The 21,116-nt window shown below is 37.6% G+C and overlaps 1 protein-coding gene across 2 annotated transcripts in view; it reads left to right on the forward strand.

Moving 5' to 3' along the window:
* The window catches only part of MAST4 (microtubule associated serine/threonine kinase family member 4), a 102,531-nt gene that overhangs the window by 31,234 nt on the left and 50,181 nt on the right, over window positions 1-21,116 (forward strand). The window contains exons 3-7 of one of the 2 annotated variants that reach the window (XM_081317116.1): window positions 8,421-8,490; window positions 11,384-11,462; window positions 17,976-18,133; window positions 19,679-19,754; window positions 20,217-20,426. In XM_081317116.1, coding sequence (XP_081173242.1) covers window positions 8,421-8,490; window positions 11,384-11,462; window positions 17,976-18,133; window positions 19,679-19,754; window positions 20,217-20,426 — 593 coding nt within the window. Of the gene's footprint in view, window positions 1-8,420; window positions 8,491-11,383; window positions 11,463-16,664; window positions 17,102-17,975; window positions 18,134-19,678; window positions 19,755-20,216; window positions 20,427-21,116 lie in introns of those variants that run through there. The other variant, XM_081317117.1, reaches the window with a different exon arrangement.

A 21,116-nucleotide genomic window follows, 5' to 3' on the forward strand; every position in this document is an offset into this window, starting at 1 on the left:
TAGCTGTTGTCATGTTTTAATTGAAGATAAGATGGAAACATTCACAGTGCAGGGTGGGAAAAGTATGTGAACCTTTGGAGTTAATAACTGGTTGACCCTCCTTTGGCAGCAATAACCTCAACCAAACGTTTCCTGTAGTTGCAGATCAGACCTGCACAACGATCTGGAGTAATTTTGGACCACTCCTCTTCACAAAACTGTTTCAGTGTAGCAATATTCTTGGGATGTCTGGTGTGAATCGCTCTCTTAAGGTCATGCCACAGCATTTCAATCGGGTTGAGGTCAGGACTCTGACTGGGCCACTCCAGAAGGCGTATTCTTTCTGTTGAAGCCATTGTTTTGTTGAATTACTTGTATGCTTTGGGTCATTGTCCTGTTGCATCACCCATCCTCTGCGGAGCTTCAGTTGGCGGACAGATGGTCGTACGTTTTCCTACAAAATGTCCTGATAAACTCTGGAATTCATTTTCCCATCAATGACAACAATCCGTCCAGGCCCTGAGGCAGCAAAGCAGCCCCAAACCATGATGCTCCCTCCGCCATGTTTTATAGTGGGGATGAGGTTTTGATGTTGGTGTGCTGTGCCTTTTTTTCTCCACACATAATGTTGTGTGTTTTCCCCAAACAACTCAATTTTGGTTTCATCTGTCCACGTTTGAAGTTTGCAAAAGAGCACCTGGATGTTCCACAGACTACTGGCAAAATATATTGTGGAAAGATGTCATTGATGGGAAAATGAATTCCAGAGTATATCAGGACATTTTGCAGGAAAACGGACCATCTGTCCGCCAACTGAAGCTCCGCAGAGGATGGGTGATGCAACAGGACAATGTAATAAAATCACCACCACTGCCCTGAAAGTCATGTTGCCTAGTGCCTTCATGGCTTACCATGACCACAAGCTCCAACACTAGATGCTTCTCTAGTCACCAAATCATTGATTAGCCCACCAGCATTCCTTTGCAGACCACAAAGATTTTTAATTGATCAGTGTGGGCCTTTCCCTTCTACAAGTTGCACAGATCTGTTCTAGATTTTCCTGTTGCCTTTCCAAGTTAACTCCTTGATCTGTCATTGAGCAAGAATTGACTTTGTAGGGAAGCATATTATCATTTGATGTATATTTAACATATGTTCTATCTTTATTTACCAATCATAATATTTGTATGCAATCCACATGGCAAGGTTTAATAATAATAATAATAAGTTGGAAGGGACCATGGAGGTCATCTAGTCCAACCCCCTGCTCAGGCAGGAAACCCTATACCATTTCAGACAAATGGCTGGCCAGTCTCTTCTTAAAAACTTCCAGTGTTGGAGCATTCACGACTTCTGGAGGCAAGTTGTTCCACTGGTTAATTGTTCTAACTGTCAGGAAGTTTCTCCTTCGTTCTAGGTTGCTTCTCTCCTTGACTAGTTTCCATCCGTTGCTTCTTGTCCTGCTTTTAGGTGCTTTGGAGAATAGCTTGACTCCCTCTTCTTTGTGGCAGCCCCTGAGATATTGGAACACTGCTATCATGTCACCCCTCACCCTTCTCTTCATTAAACTACACATACCCAATTCCAGCAACCGTTCCCTATATGTTTTAGCCTCCAGTCCCCCAATCATCTTTGTTGCTCTTCTCTGTACTCTTTCTAGAGTCTCGACATCTTTTTTTACATCATGGTGACCAAAACTGCATGCAGTATTCCAGGTGTGGCCTTACCAAGGCATTGTAAAGTATTAGTACTTCACGTGATCTTGATTCTATCCCTCTGTTAATGCAGCCTAGCACCGTGTTGGCTTTTTTGGCAGCTGCAGCACACTGCTGGCTCATATTGAAGTGATTGTCCACTAGGACTCTGAGATCCCTCTCAGTTACTACTATTGAGCAAGGTACCACCTATACTATACCTGTGCATTTGATTTTTCCTGCCTAAATGTAGAACCTTACTTTTTTCACCATTGAATTTCATTTTGTTAGATAGCGCCCCGTGTTCAAGTCTGTCCAGATCCTCCTCTATCTTAAGCCTGTCTTCTGGAGTATTGGCTATTCCTCCCAGCTTGGTGTCGTCTGTAAATTTGATGAGTTCCCCATCTATCCCCTCATCCAAATCGTTGATGAAGATGTTGAAGAGCACTGGGCCCAGAACAGAGCCCTGGGGCACCCCACTACACAATTCCTTCCATGTAGATGCAGTTTCATTGAGGACTACAGGCTGAGTACGGTGTGTCAGCCAGCTATGAATCCATCTGGTGGTGATGCTATCTAACCCACATTTTTCTATCTTATCAAGTAGTAGGTTGTGATCTACCTTATCAAATGCCTTACTGAAGTCCAAGTAAATTATATCTACAGCATTCCTCTGGTCCACTAATTTTGTCACTTGGTCAAAGAATGCAATAAGATTTGTCTTGCATGATCTGTTTTTGACAAACCCACGTTGGCTTTTAGTGATAACTTTGTTTGCATCAACGTGTTCGCTGATTTGTTGTTTGATTATCTTTTCCAGAATCTTCCCAGGTATTGAGGTCAGGCTGATATGTCTGTAGTTTCCTGGATCTATTTTTCCCCCTTTTTTGAATATGGGAACTACATGTTGGGGCAATTTACAATAGAAAATAATATATATTTAAAATCATAAGATTAAAACATAAAAGCAGGGCTTTTTTTCTCATAGAACGCTCAGAATGGCTTTCCGGCACCTTTTTTTGCACACACACACACACAAAAAGCTTTTGCACAAGCTATGCTACTCCCTCTATTGGCTTTCAAAAGCCTATTGGCTTTCGAAAGCCAATAGGAATTGCTGCTGAGCGTACCAAAAGACCTGGCTAGCAAACGTTGCACTGGCTAGTTGTCTGCAGCGAAAGCGAGTAGGCAGGAACTTTGCATCCCTCCCTGCTGCCCAACTACACCATCTCAACTAGGTAAGTAAGAGAGGACAAGGAGTGGGAGGTGGGTTCTGCGGAGTCCATGTGCACTCCATCCTTGTGCTCACCCGTGTCAGCCAGGCTGGTGGCCTACCCGGTGCTGGACCTGCGCCACCGTTGCTTCGCCCTGCGTGCATAAGTGGCTGCCCTGCATTGCCTGGCCCGCACCGCCTCCACTGCCCGCACCGCGCAGCCCCGCCATATAGAGTGGGCCCTGCTGTTCCCACAGCACCAGCTGTACCAGCTCCAGCCCCAGGGGGGAGCCTGCCGCCAACATCCCTCACACCCTTGACCACAGCAGCGCCGCCCCACCCCACGCACCCCCACCTCCTGCACCCGCCAAGATGAGAGTTCCGGCACCTTTTTTTTTTTTTAGAAAAAAAGCACTGATTTTCAATGAACTCATTGAATATTATAAAATCAGATTGAATTTGTAGCCATAAAAGATATTTTCTTTTCTAGTGCCTTCATGTTTTCCACTAGTGAAAAAAAAATCTTTTGGTTAAACAAATTCCTGTAAGACACTAATACTGTTTCTTTAATATTGAATGGTCTGAGCTGAGAATTTCATATGTGCACAAAACTTCATTCCCAACTATGCATGGATACAAATAGGGCTGTGTTGTACATTAATTTCCCCTGACAATTCCCTGTCTCTTCCCTGCCTGATTAGTTTGTTTATATAATTCATGTTGTAAAACAGTTTCAATGCTTCTTGTTGTTTTCATTAGATCAGAATTTTCTCAAGAAGACAGGGTTATTATTTTAAAAAAAACAAACAAACTCAGCAGCATAATAGATTCCCTTAACAAAATATGAACTGCAATAGAGTGGTCGTAAGACTGGTTTATTTTGGGAGAAAACAAAGCTTTGGGAAGGAATTAATGGATTAAGAGCCAGGTAAAGAGCTGGAAGGGTAAACAATTTTAAATGACAAAAAATATTTTCAATTTTCTTTTTAAAAAAGAAATATTTAAGCAGCCAAAAGCAACAGAAGATAAAAATATGGTATATTTTTAAGATCTGGCTGTATATAAATGACTCTGCAACTAGAATGCCCATTAAAAATACAAATTTCAGTGTCCCTGTTCAATATTCTTTTATATCTTTAAATCTGACTTTCATTAGGCAACCTTTTAAATAAGGGACCATGTTCTATTTTGTAAATCATGTAGCTATTCTATTTAAATTGGGATAAGTTAATAGGATTGAAACCATGCAAGTCTTCTTCAGACTCATAAATATCCAGTCTTTCATTTTAACAGATTTATGTTCTAGATTAGAATAAGCAGTTTAAATATGTAAAACATAAATATTTTAATTTGGCCAATCAGGCTAAAAAAAATATCTTCCATTATACCAAGGTACAGATTAACCTCTTATATAAAAAGGTACAGTGGCTCAGTGGCTTAAAGACGTTGGATTTTCCAGTCTGTAAAGGTCAACTCTCTGTACTCCAGCAGTTTGAGTCCTAGCACTGCATGATGGAATGAGCTCCCATCACTCACCTCAGCTTCTACCAACCTAGCAGTTTGAAAGCATGTAAAAATGCAAGTAAATAAACAGAAACCACTCTGGTGTGAAGCAAATGGCATTTCGTGCAATAGCAAGAAACCAACTGGTGCTGGACCTGCCCAAATGCAAGGCAAAATTGGTGGAGAAAGCCCTGGATAATGCCCCCAAAACTTCATTAGCCATTCTCTGTGTCAAGCTAGTTCACCCCCTGCAGCAGACCCTGAATAGCATGCGAGTGTGAACTGAACAAACTAGCAATTCTAAGCAGCCAAACTACGCATAATAACATTGTAGACTCTTTGGCTCTTATGTACAAAGACCATATGCTAAATAAATAATAACATATATACACTATAATTCATTTCCATTTGTAGGAGATTTATGTTATACAATTATAATTAAATTGTTAGCACATTTTATGGTAAGTAGTTAATGAATATCTGATATGTCTTCATGTTTTAGATGATACACTAAGTTAATAATTTAAAAGTTAAATTACTAAGTTAAAAAACAAATACTGAAATAAAAGTTGAAAAATGTGTCTTATATGCAGTAACTCAACTGTATTCACTAAAGTGGCATGATACATTTTTGTGAAGCACAGTATAGGCTTATCAAAGAATTTCTTTAAAGGTACTAATTCATTTTCTGGCAGGCATTGCTGCTTATAAAAAGTTCAATTTTGTTTTGTATCAACTATATATTTGCCTATAGAAAATTTACACATTCAAGTTATTCATGTTGAGAGTAGGGGAAGAAATATATATAAACCACTGTCTACCAAGCATTCCCAATGTTTAGCAGCAAGTTGAATGGTTTTATGTAGAGCCATGATGGCACAGTAATTAGAATGCAGTACTGCAGGCTGACTATGCACCCTGCCAGGAGTTCGATCCTGACTGGCTCAAGGTTGACTCAGCCTTCCATCCTTTCAAGGTTAGTAAAATGAGGATCCAGATTTTGTTGGGGCACGTAATGCTGTAAAGCACCGTGAAGTGGTATATAAGTGCTATTGCTATGTAAGAATAGTAACAAAGCAAAAGGAAATGCCCTCTTCTTTCTAGGGTTTGGAAGTATAATGTTTCGTCAGATTTTAATAATGTGTTTATAGTAGAAACTTTTTTTAAAAAAATCAATATGATGTAAAGAATAAATACGTAATAACCCAATGAACAAAATACGTGAAGCCCATGTTACTTTACCTGTAAATTTATGTCATTTGCATAATGATGTAATTATGGAAATAAAATACCACAGGTGATGTAATCTGTGTTATATGCTTAATGTTTTAATAACACAAATTGGTATACGTGACCTAGTTTGTGTCACTGGTGTGAAAAGAAGCCTCTTGAATCCATATTTGTTGATGCTTTATATGGCTTAAACTTCTCTGACTCAGGACTGCTAGAAATTTCTCAAGGCCCCTCAGAAAGCCCTAAGGGTCCTTTGTTCATGGGGTGGACCTTTTTAACCAATCTTTCCATTTGTTGAGAGCAAGCAAGCTGACAATGTGTCTATTAACCAGGTATAGTTGCTTGTATGTGTTGGCCCTATGATCTACTGGATAGGTCTGGGTTCACCATGGAGGTAATAAACTCTCAAGTTCATTCAGATCCTATCTCCAAAACATGGATATTAAAGACTAATATATCTGGGGACTCTACTATTAATCCAACAATGGGATCTGGGAAGTTGTTGTTAAGGAACAGGTTGGTCAATATATCAAAAGTAGCTTCATCTTGTCTTCTAAGACTTATCAGCCCTCCTATAAACCAGACAACAAATACAACTAGATGAACTAATAATGCTTTATTAGGCTACATTAACAGAATCTTGCAAGTCTGAAAGTACAAAGTTCCAACTACCACTTTTAGCTGCTTTATCTATAAGGGCACTTCCTTCCTAAGTTTCCTTCTTTGACCAGTAAGCTATTGGGGGAGATTCTGCCTATCGTGTCTGATTGCTTCCTAAGCAGCATTTCTTTGCTTCGTTTCCAAGGCCATCCACACATTTCACTATATAAAAAGGTAAAGGTTCCCCCGCACATGTGTGCTAGTCGTTTCCGACTCTACGGGGCGGTGCTCATCTCCGTTTCAAAGCCGAAGAGCCAAAGCTTGTCCAAGGACGTCTCCGTGGTCATGTGGCCGGCATGACTAGACGCCAAAGGCGCACGGAACGCTGTTACCTTCCGACCGTAGTGGTCCCTATTTTTCTACTTGCATTTTTTACGTGCTTTCGAACTGCTAGGTTGGCAGAAGCTGGGACGAGTAACAGGCGCTCACTCTGCTACGCGGCACTCGGGATATATAGGACATAATATAACATGCATGCCCAACCACTTCTAGGCTACTGCTTCTAGTCACTATTAAAATTGCACAAACAGTAATATCTGGACCTTCTTCCAAATATTTGCATAAAGGCTACCAATGCCCACAGAGGCTTGGTGAGTAAATCTTTGTCCTTGTCCTCACTTACCATGTCTTTGTGATGCAGACCAGGTGTATGTTTCATGTCCTATATTACAGAAGAATGAGGTCTCATTATGCATTAATCTGATTAACTACAGCAGTCTTCTAACATCTCTCTCAACATACCCATTTCTATTACTGTTGGGCAGCAATCTGCCTACCTACTCCCACTTCACCCACTTAGAAGACCATACTTTTGCATGCTCACTTTTCTCAACTTTCTTAAGCTGCTCAGGCAACCATTCTACCTCACAAGCCATTCCACAAGGACGGCATTCCCTCTACCTCTTGTGCCAAATCCACAGAGTAAATCACCTCAGTCCTATTGTGGAGACCAGCCAATGGGCTCTTCCTAGGAATCTCTCCTAGTACCTCACCTCACTTTCCTTTGCATGAAGGAAGGAGAATGTATTTCACATATTTATAACAAGAGAATTAATAGCAGAAAATTACATCATTCTGTTAGGTAGTCTCTCAAATAGCAGAATCACTAGGACCTTAGGTCCAACAAGTAGCCTTCCAAAGCTTTGGTCCAGCCAATTCTGACATACCTCCATTGCTGCTGATATTCTTTACTTATCCTTTCCTATTTGTTCCAGTACCTTGAAAGCATTTGCCAATAATTTCCAAATCCTTTCCAACCAATAAATATATCTTTTCTTCTACAAAAATTACACACACACCTTTGTCCCAAATCTTCCTTGTGATAATAAATTCAATCCAAAAGGCCCCTCTCTTATTTTGATGTTGAGGGCTTAAATGAATTTTAATTGTATTTTCTTTAAAAATGCTAAAATGAGGTTTCACTATATATATTTCTGCAACTGAAATGTTATATATATGTACATACATACATGCATATACTGCTCTAATTGGCTGTATTTTAATATTCTGTTTTGGTCTAAATATATACTTTGGTTCAAGACTTTTTCCTCATAGGAAGGTATTATAAAGTGCATAAATAAATAATGTGTAGATGCATTGTATCTGGAGAACTAATGTTATTAAATGGATATAAAACAAGATTTTTACCTTAGGTTCATAAATGTTTGTATATTTGATGAAACTATATTTTCTGCTGAAGAAAAAAGGGAGAGGAAAAGAACGAGGGCATCCATCCATTTTAGGTTTGGCTCTATTAATTTGTTTTTTTAGTCCACCAACCATCTGGCTCCCTGAAGAAATAAGGCCCTTGATAAGAAAAAAGGGTGTTATTTACCACAATCTTACCTGTTTTTTCATTTGCATTTATTTATTATTAGTCCAAAGAGAGAAAATATTATGCTTGTCTGGATGAAAAGTGGGAGATTTTACACCCAATTATTACTAATCACATTCCTTGAGTCAGAACATAAGATATCATGCCAGATACCTTAATTAGACCACAACTTAGTTTCATGACATGGGAAGAAGGGGCATCTAAATGAGAAAAAATAATTAGAATTTATTACAGATTTTTATTGAACTTCATGGTTTATAGAACTTTTTGTTAAGATATTTTATATTTATCTTGTTCATAACAGGCAGCAGTCCTCAAGACAGCCCTAGAAATTTTTCTCCTAGTGCCTCAGCCCACTTCTCTTTTGCACGAAGGTAGGACAATATACGCTTCTAACATTAGAATTAATAGCAGAAAATATTTTTGGTAATGATAATGCTGATGGTTGACTGTTTATTATTAGCTTATTTGGCAGTTCCTTGATTGGATATTGTTTACTTCTTGGTTTTTGGTTGATGTCAATCTTGGTGTTAATCTATGTTGATTGCTAGTGGGGAGGTGTTTCGGGTTTTTTGTTCTAACCAAAGAACTTCCACAACCGCTCCTACAAACACTAACAGGGCAAACCACTAGAATATAAATTGAAGGCATCTCTTCGGTAATGAAATGTTTGCAAGGAAACAACCAAACTCAGAGAGCAGCAAGGACCCTAAGTTACAAATATTCTCCTTTGTCAATGAGATACATAATCATTTGCAAGCTCTATCACAAATTATGTTATGGTAGCAGGCCACTGTCTCTCTATAAGATGTTGTCTAAATCTCACTCATGCTATAACTGAAAGACTGGTATGCATGTAGAATAATGCTGACTGGAATATATACAAAAATAAATAATGTGAGATTTGATGCTAAAATGCTTAATATTCTTGCTCTATGTAGTTGAATAATCTCCTTTCTCTTTCTAATAGTATTCTCTATTGAAATATTTAAAAATGAACATAATTTTGGAGCAATTGATGCCTGTCTGATGCCAGAACTCTCAATTGGTTCATTCAATTGATTCAATTTGTTCCAACATCTTCATTGTGTGATGACCTCCATTATCGTTATCAAAAACTTCACTCACAGGATATTTGAATAAATATTGAAGAAGTATAGCAGAGTCTTGCATAAGGTGTTAAATAGAAAATTACTGAGAAGCTGGAGGGAATTAGAAATTTATGTGATTCACTTAAGTATATCTTTGTATATCAAAAATTGTTAACATTGGTAGTCAGATTTTCTTTGTTAGAGAAATTAACTGTAGAAATTAACCCCACTTGTTTAAGTTATTTGAAGTTTCTGTGTAGCTTGCTTGCACTTAAAAAAATTGTCTTCTGTGTTTCTGTCTAAATATATTTGGTACAATTACATTTGCAGTCATGGGCATCGAAATGAAAGGTAACTATCTCTTATCTGTACAAGCTGTGCTCACTGTTGCAGCCATGTCTGTGCAAGGCTGAATAGGTCATCACAGCAAGTCCCGATACAATCTGCAGCTATTCTGTTTTCTGCCTGCTTCCTTTGCCTCATAGAGAGAAAACAAGGAGTGCTTGTGTGGTGTGTTTCTGTGTTTCTTTTTCATGTATGTGTGTTTGGAGTGTTCAGTCTGATATGATTAGGCACCTATCTCTGTGATAGATACAGTGTTACATTCACATGTGGGACTAAATATAACTGTGTTTCTGCATGCTGAATTCTGAGCAATGTTGAGCAGAGATTTCTTATATGATGGATATCATTCATATTATGCATGTAACTTGCTGTACAATCTATAGCTTGGTTGAGTTCCCTGATTTATGTATTGTTGATGTTTGTCTGAGAACAGTATTTCTTGGTAGTAGTGAAATTTAAAGCATAGGCAAACAGCTATGTATGCGTTAGATAAATATTTAGGCTGTGACTGGGAATGAAACTAGGTTGGTAGTTCTATGTCTCAAATTTCATTACATGTATTAAAGGTTAAAAAATGTTCCATACAGTCAATATTTTGCCAAAAATATAATGATCTCTGTTTCATTTTGCAAATAAAACAATTATCATTCTGGATTCACTTTAGCTGTCAATCTACATGCTTTATATTTAGTATGTAGATTGTGATGGTTATCCACTGTTTTCTCTGTTCTCTTCTAGTCAGCATTTTGAATTGGCTAATCAGAATGGTGAAATCTTCCATTTGTTTCTTTTTTTTTATTAAAGAGTTTTACAAAAACAAGATTTTACAATATATACCCAAATCCTCCCCACCCCAAACCCACCCACTTCCCCCCCCCCACTTCCCAGAGCTAAATACAGGATTATAGTTATAATAATCATACTCTAAATAAAAATTATACATAATATACAATTAACCAAATTCATAATGTGCTTTAACTCCCCTTTAACATAAATACATACAAAGTACCAACAGTCAATAACAATATCCCTTTAAAATCTACTCATAAGCTAAATGGAACTTTTTAGTCCCATATTTATTCTTAATATAATCTATCCATCTCCTCCAAACTGAAATATATCTCTCCTGTGAATGATCTTTCAAGTAAGCAGAAATCTTAGACATTTCTGCAAGATTCGAAACTTTAAGCACCCATTCTTCTATAGTAGGCAAACTATCCTTCTTCCAATATTGTCCCACCAGTAACTGTGCTGCTGTTATCATATTCAACATCAAATTGGTTTCTTTAACATCACAATCTACAACAATACCCAATAAAAACAATTGCGGAGAAAACTTTTGTCTTTCTCTTAAAAATCTTTTGAATGTTCCACCAAATTTTAATCCAAAAAGCTTTTATATTTCTACAAGTCCACCACATATGAAATAGGTGGCTTCTAAACTACCACATCTCCAACATTTAGACTGTAAGTTAGGATACATGTTAAACAACTTCTTGGGATCCAGATGCCATTTATAAAAATTTTCCCTTAAGTTTTGAGCCTGAGTAAATTTAACATTTCTGACCCAAATTATCTCCCAAGTGTCCAACGAAATTGGTTCCTGAATATTTTGTGCCCACTTTATCATACAATCTTTAACTAATTCCGTTTCCGAAATCTTCCATTTGTTTCCAAACGTTTGCACATGCTTTAAAGAAATGCATTGAATAAGGCTTGCATATATTGCTGTATTTTCCCTTTTGTCATATTATTCCATATACTGTATTTGAATATTTTGGCATAGTAAAATTGCAATAGTATTTTGTGACTAAACTCAAATACACTTTAGGACTGATGGACGGCGTTGGTCACTGGCATCTCTCCCTTCTTCTGGATATGGTACAAATACTCCCAGTTCAACAGTTTCAGTAAGTGATTTCTTATTGGCTTCTTTCTGTAACATACTTTCAGATTCAGCTCTTTTAGAAAATGGTGAAGTTTTGGGTAGTATTGAAAAATAAAGAATAAAGTCTGTATCACTGTCAGTCTATATATATGAATATATATTGTGAAGTTTAGACTTAATAACCTGTTCAGAAGTTTGGTTGTAAGTGTGGAGACTGATTGTGTCATATTTTCTACTAGATAGGTAGAAACTGACTGATGATGCTAGAACATCCAGTAACTGGGCATGTAAATTTCTAAATGTCCCTGATAACCACGATGAGGTGGTCACTGACCTTGAGCCAGACATCCTAGAATGTGAAGTGAAGTGGGCCTTAGGAAAGCTGAGCAACAACAAAGCTAGTGGAGGTGACAGTATTCCAGCTGAGCTGTTCAAAATCTTAAAAGACGATGCAGTAAAAGTGCTACACTCAATTTGCCAGCAAATTTGGAAAACTCAACAGTGGCCACGGGATTGGAAAAGTTCAGTTTACATTCCAATTCCAAAGAAAGGCAATGCCGAAGAATGTTCAAACTATCGCACCATTACACTCATTTCACGTGCTAGTAAAGGTATGCTTAAAATCCTACAAGCTAGACTCCAGCAGTATATGGATTGAGAACTACCAGAAGTAAGGCAGGATTTCGAAGAGGCAGAGGAACTAGAGATCAAATTGCCAACATACGCTGGAACATGGAGAAAGCTCAAGAGTTCCAGAAAAACATGTACTTCTGCTTCATTGCTTATGCTAAAGCCTTGGATTGTGTGGATCACAACAAACTGTGGCAAGTACTTAAAGAGATGGGAGTACCAGACCATCTTATTTGTCTCTTGAGAAACCTAAATGCGGGTCAAGAAGCAACAGTGAGAACTGGACACGGAACCACTGATTGGTTCAAAATTGGGAAAGGAGTCCGGCAAGGCTGTATACTGTCTCCCTGCCTATTTAACTTATATGCAGAGCACATCATGAGAAAGGCAGGGCTAGATGAATCAAAAGTTGGAATTAAGATTGCCGGGAGAAATATCAACAACCTAAGATATGCAGATGATACCACTCTAATGGCAGAAAGTGAAGAGGAACTAAAGAGCCTCTTGTTGCAGGTGAAGAAGGAGAGTGCAAAAGTTGGTTTAAAAGTAAACATTAAGAAAACCAAGCTTATGGCATCTGGCCCTCTCAATTCCTGGCAAATAGATGGGGAAGAAATGGAGGTAGTGACAGATTTTATTTTCCTGGGCTCCAAGATCACCACAGACGGGGACTGCAGCCAAGAAATTAAAAGATGCTTGCTCTTGGGGAGGAAAGCCATGGCAAATCTAGACAGCACACTAAAAAGCAGAAACATCACCCTGTCAACAAAAGTGTGCATAGTTAAGGCTATGGTCTTTCCAGTTGCAATGTATGGCAATGAAAGCTGGACCATAAGAAAGGCTGAACGCCAAAGAATTGAACTATGGTGCTGGAGAAGACTCCTGCGAGTCCCTTGGACTGCAAGGCGATCAAACCGGTCAGTCCTAGAGGAGATCAACCCTGACTGCTCTTTAGAAGGCCAGATCCTAAAGCTAAAATTCAAATATATTGGCCACCTAATGAGAAGGAAGGACTCACTGGAGAAGAGCCTAATGCTGGGAAAGATTGAGGACAACAGAAGAAGGGGACAACAGAGAATGAGGTGGCTGGATGGAGTCACTGAAGTAGTACGTGTGAGCTTAAATGAACTCCAGAAGATGGTAGAGGACAGGAAGGCCTGGAGGAACGTTGTCCATGGGGTCGTGATGGGTTGGACACGAGTTCGCAGCTAACAACAATAACAAATTTCTGTATTAAAATATCAGAAATGCACAGCACATTCCAAGGTCCAACCATTTTTACCCAACATTTTGAATAAAATCAAAATAGCAGCTATTTTCAAGGTCAAAGCAGGGCATTTTGCTTTCCATACAATTTGAACTTAAAATATTTTGCACATTTTTACCACTTATTTCTGTGACCGCCGCAAAACTAGACAGAATCTTTATTCTTTATTTTCTTTTATAAGAATTCTAGCAAACATTATTAAATAAAATGTAATTCATCTGATTTAAATTAAATACTTAGCATGATTACAGTACTGAGTAGCTTAATGACCTATAACTGCTTCTTTTCTTTCGATCCATTAGAAAGGAAGTGCTGAAGAAGTCTGTGGTTTCTATGTTGACAGTGTAGGTTAGCAGCTATCCTCAACAAACCTATCCAAAAAGGTTTATAACTGAACAATATGAATCTGAAAACTTGTAATAAATAAATATATGTCATGATATAGGAAGGAGTATTTATTCTTATATAGTCACAATCTGGCTATGATAGTGAGAATTTCAATCACCTTAAATAGAATTTTGGAACACGTTGTTAAATGAGACAGAGATTTAAGTGACCTAAATATACAGCTGATAGATTAGTCCATCCAAGTAAAGTATTTTGAATAATTCACTCTAAAAAGAAGGTAAGTGATGAGAATTGAATGACATTTTCTCTAATCTTTTATTATCTACCCAAGATTTAATGCTGCATTAACCATTATGTAATCATTTTTACATTGACAAATTTGAATTAATTCCCCGGAAATAAACTCATATTTTAATAAAGTGCCATATTCATTGGAAAAATATGCTTGGTTTTTAAGTGTTATGGGATACTATCTTAATTATTCAAATTTGTTAATATTTATTTATAGGATGAACAGTATTCAAAAGAAACAGAAGCAATTATAATTAATTACATTTCATTGTTAGGTTTTTTTATTTTGTCAAATTCTGCTATTTTAAATTTTTTAGAAAAATCTTATAATGAAGTGCTTTGGTAAGACATTTCCAGATAGATTTTGCATTATGTGGCATTAAAGAGATTGTTCTCCACTAAATACTCATCAATTTGAAACTGAACAAAGTTTATTTCACTAGAATATGTATGGATAGTAAACATATAATTAAGAGAAAATCTGTTTTTCATTAACAACTTTTTTCAAAGTTGTTTTTTGAATATTTTTAAACAAAATTATAAATAAGAGTAATTTTTCAGGAAGCAAATGTTTTAACTTGTGAATTTGAATTCCAAGTGCTTTTATTTACCACATGTTACTGTTGTTATCCCCTTCATGGATTACTGCCTTGTCGTGGCGAAGGGGCTTGCGTAATTCAATGAAGCTATGAGCTATGCCGTGCAGGGCCACCCAAGACGGAAAGGTCATAGCAGAGAGTTCTGACAAAACGTGATCCACTGGAGAAGGAAATGGCAACCCACTCCAGTATCTTTGCCATGAGAACCCTATGGACAGTACCAAAAGGCAAAACGATATGACACTGGAAGATGAGCCCCTCAGGTCGGAAGGCGTCCAATATGCTACTGGGGAAGAGCAGAGGGCTAGTACTAGTAGCACCAGAAAGAATGAAGTTCACTGGGCCAAAGCCGAAAGGACGCTCAGCTATGGATGTGTCTGGTGGTGAAAGGAAAGTCCGATGCCGTAAAGATTTTTTCTCCATAGGAACCTGGAATGTAAGATCCATGAATCAAGGAAAGCTGGATGTGGTCAAACAAGAGATGACAAGACTGAACATCGACATCTTAGGAATCAGCGAACTAAAATGGACAGGAATGGGTGAATTTAATTCAGATGACCATCAGGTATACTACTGCGGGCAAGAATCCCTCAGAAGAAATGGAGTAGCCTTCATAGTCAATAAAAGAGTAGGAAAAGCAATACTGGGATACAATCCTCAAAATGACAGAATGATCTCAGTTCGAATCCAAGGCAAACCATTCAATATCACAGTAGTCCAAGTCTATGCCCCAACCACCGGTGCTGAAGAGGATGAAATTGACCGGTTCTATGAAGCCCTACAGCACCTTATAGAACTAACACCAAAAAATGATGTCCTTATCATCATGGGGGATTGGAATGCTAAAGTAGGAAGCCAAAAGATAACCGGAATAACAGGCAAGTTTGGCCTTGGCATACAAAATGAAGCAGGGCACAGGCTGATAGAATTTTGTCAAGAGAATACGATGGTCATAGCAAACACTCTTTTCCAACAACCCAAGAGACGGCTCTACACATGGACATCACCAGACGGTCAACACAGAAATCAGATTGACTATATGCTCTGCAGCCAAAGATGGAGAAGCTCTATACAGTCAGTAAAAACAAGACCAGGAGCTGACTGTGGCTCAGACCATGAGCTTCTCGTTGCAAAGTTTAGGCTTAAACTGAAGAAAGTAGGGAAAAGCACTAGGCCACTCAGGTATGAATTAAATCATATCCCTGTTGAATATACAGTAGAGGTGACAAATAGATTTAAGGAATTAGATCTGATAGACAGAGTGCCTGAAGAACTATGGACAGAGGTTCGCAACATTGTACAAGAGGTAGCAACTAAAACCATCCCAAAGAAAAAGAAATGCAAGAAAGCAAAATGGCTGTCTGAGGAAGCTTTGCAAATAGTTGAGGGAAGCGAAAGGCAAAGGAGAAAAAGAAAGATACACCCAATTGAATGCAGAATTCCAGAGAATAGCTAGAAGAGATAAGAATGCCTTCTTAAATGAACAGTGCAAAGAAATAGAAGAAAACAATAGAATAGGGAGGACCAGAGATCTTTTCAAGAAAATTGGAGCAATGAAGGGAACGTTTAATGCAAAAATGGGCATGATAAAGGACCAAAATGGCAGGGACCTAACAGAGGCAGAAGAGAAAAAGAAGAGATGGCAAAATTACACAAAAGAACTATACAAGAATGAGCTTAACATCCCTGATAATCACAATGAGGTGGTCACTGACCTCGAGCCAGACATCCTAGAATGTGAAGTGAAGTGGGCCTAAGAAAAGCTGAGCAACAACAAAGCTAGTGGAGGTGACAGTATTCCAGCTGAGCTATTCAAAATCTTTAAAAGACGATGCAGTAAAAGTGCTACACACAATTTGCCAGCAAATTTGGAAAACTCAACAGTGGCCACAGGATTGGAAAAGATCCGTTTACATTCCAATTCCAAAGAAAGGCAGTGCCAAAGAATGTTCAAACTATCGCACCATTGCACTCATTTCTCATGCTAGTAAAGTTATGCTTAAAATCCTACAAGCTAGACTCCAGCAGTATATGGATTGAGAACTACCAGAAGTACAGGCAGGTTTTCGAAGAGGCAGAGGAACTAGAGATCAAATTGTCAACATACGCTGGATCATGGAGAAAGCTAGAGAGTTCCAAAAAAACATTTACTTCTGCTTCATTGACTGTGCTAAAGCCTTTGATTGTGTGGATCATAACAAACTGTGGCAAGTTCTTAAAGAAATGGGCGTACCAGACCATCTTATTTGTCTCTTGAGAAACCTATATGTGAGCCAAGAAGCAACAGTGAGAACTGGACACGGAACCACTGATTGATTCAAAATTGGGAAAGGAGTCCGGCAAGGCTGTATACTGTTGCCCTGCCTATTTAACTTATATGCAGAGCACATCATGAGAAAAGCAGGGTTAGATGAATCAAAAGTTGGAATTAAGATTGCCGGAAGAAATATCAACAACCTAAGATATGCAGATGATACCACTCTAATGGCAGAAAGTGAAGAGGAACTAAAGACCCTCGTGTTGCTGGTGAGGAAGGAGAGTGCAAACGTTGGCTTGAAACTTAACATGAAGAAAACCAAGATCATGGCATCCGGCCCTCTCAATTCCTGGCAAATAGATGGGGAAGAAATGGAGGTAGTGACAGATTTTATTTTCCTGGGCTCCAAGATCACTGCAGTTGGGGACTGTAGCCAAGAAATTAAAAGACGCTTGCTCCTGGGGAGGAAAGCCATGGCAAATCTAGACAGCACACTAAAAAGCAGAGACATCACCCTGTCAACAAAAGTGCATATAGTCAAGGGTATGGTCTTCCCAGTTGCAATGTATGGCAGTGAAAGTTGGACCATAAGAAAGGCTGAGCGCCAAAGAATTGAGGCCTTTGAACTATGGTGCTGGAGAAGACTCCTGCGAGTCCCTTGGACTGCAAGGCGATCAAACCGGTCAGTCCTAGAGGAGATCAATCCTGACTGCTCTTTAGAAGGCCAGATCCTGAAGCTAAAACTCAAATACTTTGGCCACCTAATGAGAAGGAAGGACTCACTGGAGAAGAGCCTAATGCTGGGAAAGATTGAGGGCAAGAGAATAAGTGGACAACAGAGAATGAGGTGGCTGGATAGAGTCACTGAAGCAGTAGGCGTGAGCTTAAATGGACTCCAGAAGATGGTAGAGGACAGGAAGGCCTGGAGGAACGTTGTCCATAGGGTCGCGATGGGTCGGACACGACTTCGCAGCTAACAACAACAACAACTGTTGTTATAGCAAATTGTATTAGAAATGCAATATTGTAGATTTACATGTAAAAAGAAACTTGTTGGTATACTGTAATATTATTGTTGATAAGAAGTGAGAAGATTTTTATTTTGAATATTGGTACCCATTAATATTTACATTTTTATTGTAGTCATCCTGTTCTTCCCAAGAGAAGTTACACCAGTTACCATATCAGCCAACGCCAGATGAACTTCATTTTTTATCTAAACATTTCTGTGCTACTGAAAGTATTGCTAGTGATAATAGATGTAGGACCACTCAAATGAGGCCACGATCCAGAAGCCTCAGGTAGGTTGACTTTTTTTTAGAAGTATAACATGTATCTTGATATAGGAAATTGTGAAAATGATCCAAATACACACACACACAAACAATATTGTTATGCTTATGAAATGCCAAAAAATTAATCTGTCATGGTTTATATTGTTGTTTAAAAAAGATAATAGATTCCAAAATGTATTTTTCTATGTATAATTCTGCAGTATCTGTACAAGGTCTAGATTTTTACTGTTAAGCTCATAATTTTTATTTCGGTGAATTTCTAGTTTAATATTCTTTAGAAACATGATTTTCAATGGACATTAGAAAAATTGATTAAATATATCTTATCTGAAAAATACATGAAAAATATATTGAATGACAATATAAATTATTTGAAATGTCCAAATTTAAAGAAAAACATAGGTAAATATATTTTGTTAGTAAAACATGCAAGTACTTTATACGTTTTAATAAAACACTATATTCATGATTAATGGAATACAGTGTATGGAATAGAGGTTTTTCAGGCAAAAGCTATTCTCATGTTTGTGGTTCACTACTTTGATTTTGTTGAATAGCAGCACAATATAATTGAACAGGGGACTGTAATTTGTGTGTCAGTATAACCAAGTCAATGTAATGCAAGCATGCAGTGAACCCTGATCCGATTTCTCTGGTATCATCTATTACTTTAATCAGAATTTAATGGAAGTATATAGATTTTGGATGAATGGGAAAAAGAAATATTGTTTGACGAGACAGGGCTATATTGACACAGGTAAGCTTATGTTTTATAATCAGGTCTTGCCATAATACGTTCTGTATGATGGGAAGGAATTTTAATGTAAGTGAGAAAACGTAAATATTTATTTATTTATTTATTTATTTTATTTTAATTCCATTTATATCCCGCCCTTCTCCGAAGACTCAGGGCGGCTTACAAGCTTAGCAGTAGCCTTCATTCTATGTATATGCCTGCTTATTAGGGCTTTCACACACCCCCACAAGCGCCATTATTACAAAGTCAGCTTAATTGCCCCCAACAATCTGGGTCCTCATTTTACCTACCTCGGAAGGATGGAAGGCTGAGTCAACCTTGAGCCTGGTGGGATGCGAACCTGCACTAATTGCAGGCAGCTGGTGTTACTTAAGGAGGCATTAGCCCACTGCTCCACCAAGGCTCTTGCTGATGATTTTGAATATTGATGATTTCATTTTTGTTTTGATGGATTTATAAGTTGCTCATTAAGTACTTTGATTAACATTTTAAATTTGGAATAAATAAAAGTCCACCTCCTACTATTAATTTTGTGATTGTGAGTGTGTACGTGTTTGTGTATACATGCCATTATTTTCTTTAACTAGAATAATTTTCCTGATTAAAAATACAGTATACCTACAAAATTCTTAGTCTTGGCCTCCAGGCATGCCAAATGGTGGAGAAATCACAAAAAATGAATTGAATGGTTCATGAAATAATGGCTTAATAATAGTGAAATAATGGCTTAATAATAGTCTAAAATTTTAAGTTAATTTAGAATGAGATTCAAAGGTTAATTTCTTTGCTTTCAGTCCTGGACGTCCTCCTGCCTGCTGTGATCACGAAATTATTATGATGAACCATGTGTACAAAGAAAGGTTTCCTAAGGTAATAAAGAATACAAATTATATCTAATACTAACTTTCACAAGAAAACCATATGGAAAAACAGTGTTTTCTGTTGTACTTAATACATCAGATTAAAATAAACCCAAATAGTTTTGCTCTTTTAAGTTCCAGAAAACTTAAAGCAGTAACTTTTGACATTTATTTTAGTATTAAATTGTAAAAATGTCCTAATTAACATAGCAGGAAAATGTGTCTGTAATCAGTAAGTCCCTATATGGTGTACAATTCCTGCTTTGTGGCTTTATATTTTAAATATGGTTTTAATTTTTTTGTAACCCTTTCTAGCTTTATTACTAATATCTGATTAAGTTCAAAATGTTGTTTATAATTTAAAAGTAAACTTCTTGGAATCAGTTTTTGCATATGCTTTTGTGCAAATTTTGATTTAGAAGCTTAAGTTCATTAATACCTTGATTAAGTCTATAAAACATATATTATACAGGCTACTGCTCAGATGGAAGAAAGGCTTCAGGAAATTATCACCAACCATTCTCCTGAGAACATCCTTCCCTTGGCAGATGGAGTGCTCAGCTTCACCCACCATCAGATCATTGAACTGGGTCGTGATTGCTTGGATAAATCTCATCAGGGTCTTATTACTTCACGATATTTCTTTGAATTACAGCATAAATTGGATAAGCTCTTACAAGAAGTATGATCAATTAAAGTTTCATTAATGCTAAGCATATTTTGTTTATTTATCTATTTTGTGCCTTCAAGTCACGGCTTACTCCTGATAGCTGTCTGGAATAGTGTGAGAATAGCTATTTTCTCAGCAAGTTTTTTTTCCAGAAATGGTTTTCCATTGCTTCTTCCTAGGGCTGAAAGAGAGTGACCGGCCCAAGGTCACCCAGCTGGCTTATATGCTTAAGGCCAGACGAGAACTCTGTCTCCTGGTTTCTAGACCGATGCCTTAACCACTACACCAAACAGGTTCTCGATTTAAAAATAGAGTTTTTAAAATATTTACGCCCTTCTACAGTTTTATAAAATAGTGTTTAAATATATACAGCTCTTTAAAATGTTCAGTTTAATGACCTTAGCAGCTGCTGTACAGTAGGGATCTTCAAGTTTGGAAATAATTGGTTTATAAAGGAGCTGAACCTATATAATATACATATTCATTCTGTGCTTCAGCTTAAATGGACTTTTCTATGTAAAAATCAAGTATCTTTTGTTTAACTGAATTAATTCTATTATTAAAAGTGTAACAGAAATACAAGAAAGAGACTATGTTATGATTGCTAACTTTCCAAAATTGCATACAAACTATTTAATTTTCCTTCAAATTAGATGAAAGAAGGAAATGGTTAAGAACGATTTTGAGATAATGGTAAAAACT

The sequence above is a fragment of the Vipera berus genome (genome assembly GCF_964194415.1).
Source record: "Vipera berus genome assembly, chromosome: 2".
In the NCBI taxonomy this organism is placed as follows: Eukaryota; Metazoa; Chordata; class Lepidosauria; order Squamata; family Viperidae; genus Vipera; species Vipera berus.